This window comes from Aythya ferina (assembly GCF_964211825.1).
Source record: "Aythya ferina genome assembly, chromosome: 4".
NCBI classification, from domain to species: Eukaryota; Metazoa; Chordata; class Aves; order Anseriformes; family Anatidae; genus Aythya; species Aythya ferina.
Genome location: NC_140300.1, coordinates 8,390,418 through 8,400,515, shown reverse-complemented (window position 1 = coordinate 8,400,515; position 10,098 = coordinate 8,390,418). Strand labels below are relative to the sequence as shown.

General features: G+C 45.5%; 1 protein-coding gene across 6 annotated transcripts in view; it reads right to left on the bottom strand.

Annotated features, from left to right (window-relative positions):
* Window positions 1–8,430: 8,430 nt before the first annotated feature.
* Window positions 8,431–10,098, bottom strand: part of FGFR3 (fibroblast growth factor receptor 3) — a 53,110-nt gene continuing 51,442 nt past the window's right edge. For all 6 annotated transcript variants that reach the window (XM_084517500.1, XM_084517501.1, XM_084517503.1 and 3 more), the window contains exons 16-18: window positions 9,578–9,715; window positions 8,867–8,972; window positions 8,431–8,787 (exon numbers count right to left, since the gene is read on the bottom strand). In XM_084517500.1, the coding sequence (XP_084373626.1) occupies window positions 8,623–8,787; window positions 8,867–8,972; window positions 9,578–9,715 (409 nt within the window). In that variant the 3' untranslated portion in view covers window positions 8,431–8,622. The remainder of the gene's footprint in view (window positions 8,788–8,866; window positions 8,973–9,577; window positions 9,716–10,098) is intronic.

The window sequence follows — 10,098 nt, the reverse complement described above, 5'->3', positions numbered from 1 at the left end:
TGAAAAACCATTTTTTGCCATTCTTGGACTGGAGGAAGTCCAGAGCTTGGTCAGCTCTGCTCACACCATGAACATCTCTGCTCAGCCCGTACAAAAAGCTGGGAGCTCTTTCTCATCCCTTGCTTACAGCCAGGGACCTGCACCCCTGTCTGGATCTCTGTGCTCACCGTCAGCCTCACAACCTGTGTTGTGTTTATCTGCATTTTTTATCTAGCAGTCACCGTGCTGTTCAGGAGCCAAGTCTGATGGTTTCAGACCTCGGTGTTTGCTTTGCCAGACAAAATTCCCCGGTCATTAAGGGTGTATAGCATGGCCTCTCCTTTTCTCTCCTGGGCTATTTGGAAGGCGATAACGCTTGCAAAAGCATGATCTAAATTTTCAGGAGTTTCTGCCACTTCTCCAGTCGGGGCAGAAACATTTCATTGGGTAGTTTGAAGGGCTGTTTGACAGATGACTTTTATTAGTTGGGTGTTTATACACCCCAGGCTGAAGCAGTGAGGGCTGTTCTGAATGGGACGATCTTTTTGAAGAGGGAGACTGCAGGGTCTCATTAAGACGGTCCAATTCTGGATTTTCCAGGTGTTTGCCGAGATTTTGACCATAAATGCCTTTGGGAGGTATTCGCAGAAGTTTTTCATGTGCAAGCCATAAACCTCCAACAGAAGCATTAGATAGGAATGTACATACCGACAAGGGTGCTTCCACAAATGCATTTTATAATGCCCAGATCAATCAGCCCTAAAATCCTCCTCCATCTCCTTTGTGGGGTAGAGTTGGCTGCATGGTTTCTGTCCAAGGGAGAATAAACACCAGAGATCTGCATTTCTTATATAACAAGAATGCTGAGACTCAGACTGCCACAATTTTGGACACTTCACATGCATGTTATATATGATTTCCCCTTTCTGACAGTAGGATCATAGCAGCAGAGAATATCCTGAGTTGGAAGGGACCCAGTAGCACATTCCCAGTGTGTGAACTTGTAAGCACCTGGAAAGGGATTGTATCCGCCTTGGAAAACCACCTGGTCCTTTCCCTCCCTGTAAGAAAGTGACTCAGCTTTCACCATCCTTGTGCCCATCTCCCCTCTTCTCTTTTGGTTTCTTACTGCCCTCACCAGCCAAACATCTCCGTGCTTTTCTTGTGGTGCATGGTCACATTCAATTCTCTGCTCTGCTTCCCTTCAAAGTGTGTAACAGAGGCCAGATTGCTGTCTGAAAAGACAAGGCAAACTCCTCACTGACCTCAAATGAGAGAAAACGTCCCTAAAAGACAGTATTAGGCAAAAAAAGAGTAAAAGAGAACTGGCAATCCTCTGAAGCCACTGGCCACAGTGAGCTACCTACACACTTCAAGAGCTGGTCCTGTCCAGCTGCCCAGCCCTCCCAGTGAAGATGTGAGCATCTTCCCCATGACATCAGTACCTGAGAGTGTCTTCCCGTGGGGAAGATGCATACAGGTTGCACTGGGACAGGAAGGCAAAGGGTTGTTTTTGGACCCTGTAACGGAGGTGTGCAACAAACAGGAGTGACTGCCTACCACAGCTTGTTGAGTCTGCTCCTCCTCAAGGGCCTCAAACACCAAAATGTGTGGTTCTGTGATCTTCTCCAGGACAGAAATGGCTGAAGGAGCCAAATGCTGTAGGGAGGCATAAGAGAATAACAGGTCTCTCTCTCCTCTGATGATTAAAAACAAGGGATTACATGCTAGTACAACTACAGCAGATTTAATACCAGGGGCTGCTTGAAAACAACTTCCACAAAGATTAGCCATATTTTGCTTTTGGAGAATATTGCATTTTCCTGCCTCCTCCATATTGATGGTGTGGAAGGGGGAAAATTGACATTGACTGATTGGAACCAATAAGTAGATTTTCTGCTTTACTGAACAGACTAGCTAAGTGCCTTATGGAAGGTCAGCACAAAGAATCATTTCCTGAACAGTTATTGTCTATATTAGGAAAAAAATATACACATACCCATGGTGCTACCCAGGAAAGACATGGAGTGATTTCTCTTGGATTGGGTTCAGGATCTTTTGGTAGGACCAGAACTATCTGATAGAGCAAATGTTGGCTCCCAGGAAAGCACAAGCTGCTGGCTATCAGGGCAGCCTTTCTGGATGTGCCCAAATGTACCGCTTGGGGCACGATTGTGATTCTCCGCAGAGCTTCATGCTCAGATCTGAGCAGGCTGTGATCACTGGGGCTGTTACTCTCAGATCTGGATGCTTCCCTGAGGCAGCCTCAGTGAGGGCTCATAGGAAGACATTTGTTATTTTTGCCCAGCTCCACAAGTCTGGAAGAGGCTTCAGCGCATGTGCTATGTTTTATATTGCCTTTCTCAGCCTGGATTTTCTCTCATCGGCACGTCCAGTTCTTCTCCTCTCATATTAAGGAGAATGAGTCAAAAGCTAACGCTCACCACCCCTGCTTGCAACCTGTAATCCCCCTCTGCTGTCTGGAAGGCTCTGATTAGCATCCACACTGACTTTAGCAGGGCAGACTGAGCCCAAACACAGTGCCTGCCTGAGCTGGGTTTGATGTCAGGCAGTGCTGCCATGCCCCAGGGGGATGCAGAGGGTGGTGAGGGAGCACCAGGGGCAAATGTGCATGGCATTTGGCTAAATGTCTGTAATAACAACTAGTCAGGGTGTGTTACCACCAGAGGGTTTATCCATGGCGTATCTTGTGATGCTCAGCATCAGTTTTAGTTTGTGCTACCTGCTTTTCTGACCTGACACATAGGGCCATAGGACGCACGCATCCATCTGCTGCTGCCAAACTTCCCCCTGCTTTCACTGCTTGACTCTGGTGCCCAGTGCCTGCTTGAATGAAGCCCTTGGTTGGAAATGTGAAGCTGCACGTCAGCCCAGCCCCATCTGAAAGCAGCAATCTCCCTTCTCCTGGTGTTTTCATTTTCCTTGGGGCAGATGCACTTGCTTATATTCCCTCATTGGTGGGGCAGGAGCTGGACCACCCTCACCCAAGGGGCTTCTTCCAGCTCTTGGCATTGCTGCCAGAGCTGGGGATGGGCTCAGCAGAAAGCAGAGTGTCAGTGGCTCTGCCAGCCTGGTGGTTCTCCATCTTCAGAGCAATGGCATTTGATTCTTCTGCCTTGTGTTGGGCTTGTATTTAGGAAGGGACACCGAAAAAACGTAATTTCATGTTATTCAGTTCCCTAGCCATGCCCAAACCAGAAGCCAAGCAGTGGCACTTCTCACAGGCAGAGAACTGCCGCAGAGACTGCCAAATTATCTGATTTTCTTGCCTGCTTTGCCTATGCCAAGGTGGGGGAAGAAGGCAGATTGTGGCCTTTAGCAAAATCATTCCTGGACCAGTTCCACTCACACATTCAGTAAGATATCTTTCTTCTCCTTGCATGCCTTCTTTTCCCATCCCATGCTCCTGTGTGATGCTGGCCTCAAAAAAAGACCTGGGACAGGCACAGTGATTATGGTCTGCTCCTCGGTGGGCACCAGAAAGTTGAGCTGATCCCACACTGAGCAGTGTGTGTGGGTACGAATATTCCTACAGGGCCTCAGAGCTGATGGGATTGCTGTCTGCTGGACACAGACTTCTCTCCTGGTTTTAGATAGCGATCTTGGGGCAGGGCATGGTGCTGCTTCTGCTTGATGTGTTGTCCTACACCCAAGATGCTGCTTGTGAAAACCAACATGATGGTGATGAAACAGAGAAATGAAATCAGAGGTACAAGAAGGTGAAACTGTGATCAGAAAGGTACAGGCAAATGTGACAAATCCCTTCCCTCTCTTCATGGTCCTGGGTCCAGATCCAGCACTCACCTTTTCTATTCCCTTTTCATATCAACACAACCCATGTCTCCATCTTCCCTTTCTGCGGGTTGGGTACCCTCTGGGAGGAACTAACTTGGAGTCCACCAGCAGGAGACACCACCTGCAAGGGTTTTAGGTGGCTCCAGGAAACTTTGCTATTTCAGTTCTAGCTGCCTCCATCTCCTACTGACACCTGCAGGGCTTCGGACTTTTTCGTCCTTTTGCCAAACCCTTCCTGGCTCACCATGGAACCGTGACCAACAAGAACACATAAAATATGACAATATTAGTCATTTGTTTGAACGTTGCTATGAAACAGGTCACAGGGGCCAGCGTGAGGCCCTATTTGTGTAGTCACCCACAGGGGGAAAAAAAAGACATTTGTTCTGTTTTGAAAAATACCTCTTTCATGTGGAAGGGGAGTATGGCTTGGGTGGAAAGCTGTGGCCACCGACGGGGAGGATGAGCCGTGATGGCTCAGCCATGCAGCTGGGGCAGCTTCACAAATGGTCCTTCAGCTTGTTTTGCCCATGGCTAACTTCACCTCGCCCGCTGAAGCCAGCCAAAAATTCATCCTCGTCTAAGGGCTGGCTGCATCGCAGGGCAGTTGAAGTAAAATATTACCCCCCTCCCTAACCCACAAGCAAATAGCGCTGCGCACAGAGGCCGGCAGAGGAAGAATGACATCATGAAACCCAAGAAGGAAAGCAAACATCCCGCCAGCTCCATGCACAGGGCAGTCACAGACGGACTTTGTCTCTGCTGTGTGCTCCGAGGACTTTTCTCGGCAGCTATAAAGCATGGGTGTGCTGCACACCGCAGCCTGCCCCGATCCTGCTTCTCCCATCCTGGTGGCCAGGGGTGCACAATACACTCAGCACCGTGCCATGATGAATGAGCAGAGAGCATCCCTCAGCCCGTGGTGCTCCTGCAGGGCTCGGGGCTGACCATCGTCAGCGTGTGTCCGGGAAGCATGGAAACGATCCATGGCAAGGAGCAAGGCTTCTCCTCCCACAGCGCAGTGCTAAAAAAAAAAGTTTTTTCCTACAACAGCAAGGAAATGACCTAAATGCCATACAATCTATCTTCAGTAAATAAATAAATAAATAAAATGTAAATTCTAGGAAGCAACAGGAGCAACAATGCTTCCAGTGCTGCAGATGTAACCTGCAGAGATGCATGAATCCCCCCACACCACTTTCTTAAAATTAGGCAGGCTACACACAGTTGGATAAACTTGCATCCAAAAATTGAGGTTTCTGGGAAGCAGTTCAACAGGATCACTTGTAGGAGTATGTTAATTTTATATGGCCATGCTGGTAGGATTGGCCTAGTGCTCCCCAAGTTGCAACACCCCATCTGCTGCTGGCAAAGCAAGGATTTAGGGAGCTTCCTTACATGTTCCTCCAGAGCCAAAGAAACCGAATGTGGGTCTGCTCCTTGGATGCTGGGCAGGATGAGGTCCCTTGTACCCATCCTGCGAGGCGCTGGCTGCCTGCTCTGGATAAATCCCCATTCTCTCTCCTATCAGGGGCTCCCCTTGCGCACAGCAGGATTGAACACAGTGTTTGCACCACATCATGCTGGGAGACTTCCAGGTCTGAACAAAATCCAGGGCTGAGGTTTCATCAGAAAATCCTGCCCTTGTGCTAGGGGCATATACTTGGTCCTGTATGGGAGAAGGAGCAAAACATCCCTGATCCTGCATGCACACAATGGCCTGTGTGGACATAAATACACCCACTACTAAAGAAATAATCCTGCCTTGCTAATCCATGACTGCTTACAAATATAAAACCTGTGCTGGCCAGGATTTGTGAAGCACTGTAAAATATACCCTCCTGGCGCAGGTTTGGTCACTACAGACCCCACAGACTTTTTTTTTTTTTTTTTTTAAAGGACCCTCACAACTAGGAATAAACCCCCAAATTTAACAACTTGTTTATCTTTATTATTATTATTTTTCTGTTGGTAAAAGTAAGTTTGCCATGTTAACAAAAGCAGAATAGTTTTATTTAGTGTTCATCTCACACCTTCGACAGCTGCAGCTGTCAGGCACAGAAATACAGTATTAAAATAAACTGAACAGAGTTGCTCATTGAAAAATCACGCTATGCAAACCTGTGGATTGTAACATCAACAGTATAAAATGTAACAAAATTGGAATTTTTTAATCTTTTAAGCTTTTAAAGATAATAGTCCAGGCTATAAAACTATATAAGCATTGAATAAGAAATGTTAAGTCAACAAGTCTACAACAGATACATCTTGTAAAAACTCAATAAATTATATATATATTTATAATATCTAGTAACATTTGAAATCATGCACAGTTTTGTACATTTTCTTTTTTCAGTACATGAAACTCAACGCTTCGAGTACTTGGAATGTACACAATTAGCAGACATTTGTAAGAAAATACCAAAAAATTCTTTTTTTTTTTTTTTATTCCAACAAAACAAAACAAAAATCTATAGAAATCTACCTTCTCAAACTTCCATCGAAGTAACCTCAAACTATAAATTATTTATTTTAGGATAAGGATTTTGTGGCTCTAAGAAGGAAAAAAACAAACAAACAAAAAACTTAAAATGAGATGCTGCCATCCTGCTATTCTGAAACATTGATATGTAATATGCACCAGAGAAAAATGTAAAGAAAATTCAGGATGCAATTACCCTTGCCTCTTTGTGGTAGTAGATAAAGTCTTCTGGACAAAAACAAACAAACAAACAACAAAAAAGCCAACCCAAACCTCCCCCTTTGTCACCTTGAGCCACAGTAAGATTCTCTAGTTCACTTGCGTGCTTTTAAACTGCAATCTGACGTACAGGAACAAAATAGCACAGCACTCTGAACACAGAAAATTAGACATCACTGGCATTTTTCAGTGTGTTAGATGCAAAAGAAATATGCAGTCATTGCATCTCCCCTGCAAACAGTGTCACTTCTCTTGCTGTTTTGCCCACATGGGTATTTCTTAAGCCCAAAATACAACGGTACTGGCAAAGGGGGGAAAAAAAAATTAACGTGCGTCATCCAAAGTCAACATTTCGCTTTGCTGCGTACTTGTTATTAACTCGACCACAAAGAATACCTTCATTCGAAAATAGAAAAATAAACACCCACACCCCCCTTAATGCACAGTGGTTAAACTGATGGAAGAATTCTTGGCCCTGTTTTTCTGAAATATGTAAAAATCATCTCTCTGCTGCTATTTGTTTGGTTTTAACCACTGGTGATGTATTGAAAAATAAACTTACCTTTGCTCACTGCAATCCAGGATAAACTAATATTTTTTTAACGAATACATATATATATATATTTATAACATTAAATGTAATTTGTTAAAGGACTGTACATCTATACATTCTTTCAATATTTCCCATAAACACAAAAGAAAAACTTGATTAATATATTTTTTCTCCATTTTTAATAAGTTAAAAAAACACCCTTAAACTCAGTGAAATTTAAAGTTTACAGTAACGCTACGCTATTTAAACCGATGAACAGATATGTTAATGTCTATAAATAACTTTACAAATATACATGTTAAGGTACAATTTTTAAAACAAAACTGTGAAGATATAAAACAAACAAAAAAATCTTCTCTTTCACCCAGATCAGTATATCCTAGATTGCAATGCTCATATTTTGAGACTCTCTCTCAGTACTGCTTTATGTTGCATTAGTATTATACATTCTTTTTTTTTCCATATATTTATTTATATATATACAGGATATATTTATAGATATATACACAGATTCTCTGGAATAAACCTTTTTGATATAAGTTAAAGGCTCTTGCCTACAGGTACCCGTAACTTCTTTCTCCAAGTCACTGCACGTAGATGGAGCCAAACCGCTGGCACCAAGGGCCGGAGGAGCAGCTCCCCTCCAACTCACCCTTTGCAAGCAAAAGTATGCAAACCCCCATCTCCAGAAAGTGAGGTTTTCCCCAAAACAGCTGCTCCTGCAGGTTGGGACAGGGCTTGAGAAGCAGCATGGGTGCTCGGTCCCTGTGGGACCTGGCCAGCGGCAGGGTGATGCTCTCCTCCAATTAGGATGACTTGACTGTCTCTTTTTTTTTTTTTCTTTTCCTTTCTCCATGACGATTTGCATTTTACTTTTTTTTTCTTCTTCGTCTTCCAAAAAAGATTCCTTCTATGTAGCTGGGTAATAAGATCATGAAGCTATAAAAACGACGACAACAAAAATATAGATATTTTTATAAATATATGAATCCCTGCAGGCAACGTGGCTTTTCAGCTCCACCAAAAAGGTTCATGTACAGATTGCATAAGCAAAGAATTTCTACATTCTTTACACTTTTTTTTTTTCCGTTAGCTTTTTTTTTTTTAATAAAAAAAAAAGGAAGATTTTTTTTTTTCTCTTCTTCGTATTGCAGGCACAGATCGGCTACTCTGGCACTCGGCACGTGACTGTGGAGGCTGGAGGTCAGCACCCCCACGTTTAACATTCTACTTAGGAAAAAATAAAATAAAAAATACCAAAAAAAAAATCATACAAGATAGATCATCTTGGCAAGAGATTAGTTCCTTCAGGCCAAACAGTGCTTCTTGACTTTTTATACAGCAAATGGGAAAATAAAAAATAAAGATTTTTCTTTCTCTCTCTTTTTTTTTTTTTTTTTTTTTACCCTGAACAGCTCAACAACACAAATCCTCCAGCGTCGCCGAGCAGTTTCACGGAAACATCCTTCACTACGGGTTTGCCCTCGGCGCCCCACGCTCGCGCCGGGGTGGGCGCGCTGCCTGTCCGTCCGTCCATCCGTATGTCCATCCGTCTGACCGGGGGGGGAGGCTGTCACGTCCGGATGACGCCGTTACAGGGGGGGTGCTTGGGCAGGCAGGGCTCATCGGGCAGCAGGTCATGTGCAAAAACCGAGTCGTCCCCCGAGGAGCAGGTGCTGTGGGTGTCCTGGCCAGCCGGCGAGTACTGCTCGAAGGGCACCGAGAGGTCCAGGTACTCCTGAGGGGGTGACAGACCCGTCAGCACCCTTGGGGATGAACCAGCCCTCCCCATGTCCCCCCACCAACACCAAACTCACGTCAGTGGACGTCACGGTGAGGACCCTGTCCAGGTCTTCCACCAGCTGCTTGAAGGTTGGTCGCTGCGAGGGGACGGCATGCCAGCATTCACGCATGATCATGTACCTGTGGGGTATGACAGGGAAAGGGAGATCATCACCTGTGGTAAAGCTCGCCCCAAAACCATGTATGCCTGAGAGAAAAGCTAGAGGAGAGGGGAGCAGCATGGCTCAGCCCCAGCCACCATGTCAGGAAGCAGCGGGGACAAAGCCCAGTGCTGAGGGGACGGCAGCAGGTCCCTGCTGAGCATGGGTAGGAGAAGCCTCTTCTGCTCACATTGGCTTGGGGAGTCACTGGAGATGAAGTAATGAGGAGGAACTGAATGTAATTGCATCATTTTCTGGGAGGCAAAGCAGGCTGCGGCCCCAGCTTCTAGGACAGTATCCCTTAGGTGCGGGGTGAGGAGGGTGGTGTTGCCTCGGGGAGGGGAAGAGGAGGGTTTTGTGGGGCCAAGCCCTCATTACTGATCACCTCACACCTATACGCACTCTCAAAGCCGGGTGAGGACCTGTGCTAAAGACGAGCTGTGTCCCGAATTGCCACCCATCGAACGAGGCAGGTACGTGATGCCCCAGCAGCCCGAAGCAGGCCATTTGTGGTTGTGGCCACAGAGGGAATGGGGAAAGGGAGAGGAGAGGGGAAAGCTGCTGGGTCACCCTCCTTCTACTCACAGGTCATGGGTGCAGTTGGCAGGTTTATCCATCCGATGGCCTTCTTTCAAGAGTTTGAAGAGTTCCTCGACAGGAATTCCCGGGTACGGAGACCCTCCCAAAGTGAAGATCTCCCATAGTAGCACTCCAAAGGACCAGCTGGAAACCAAAGAAAGATCTTTAAAATTCAATGAGTTTGTTTTTTTTTTTTCCACCCCCCATATCCCCTCCCCCCTGCTCTGCTTTATTTCTGTGCAGCCATGCATAGCTAACAAAGTCATCAATAGCATGACTAATTGCCTAGGCCATTTTTACTAGTTACTTGGAGATCTCTGCTGATCCAACTCAATAGCAAAGAAATCCCAGGCACCAAGTCTGAAATTGAAATGAGCATTTAATCAGATAGGTGACAGCCCATCTATTACCCCCAGCTCTTTGTTAGGTCTTCCACCAGCTCCACTGAATGGAACAAATCAAATTATTCATGCACAGCTTCACTGAATTGCAGGCTTGGAACCACAGGCCACTAATTGTGCAAGCTG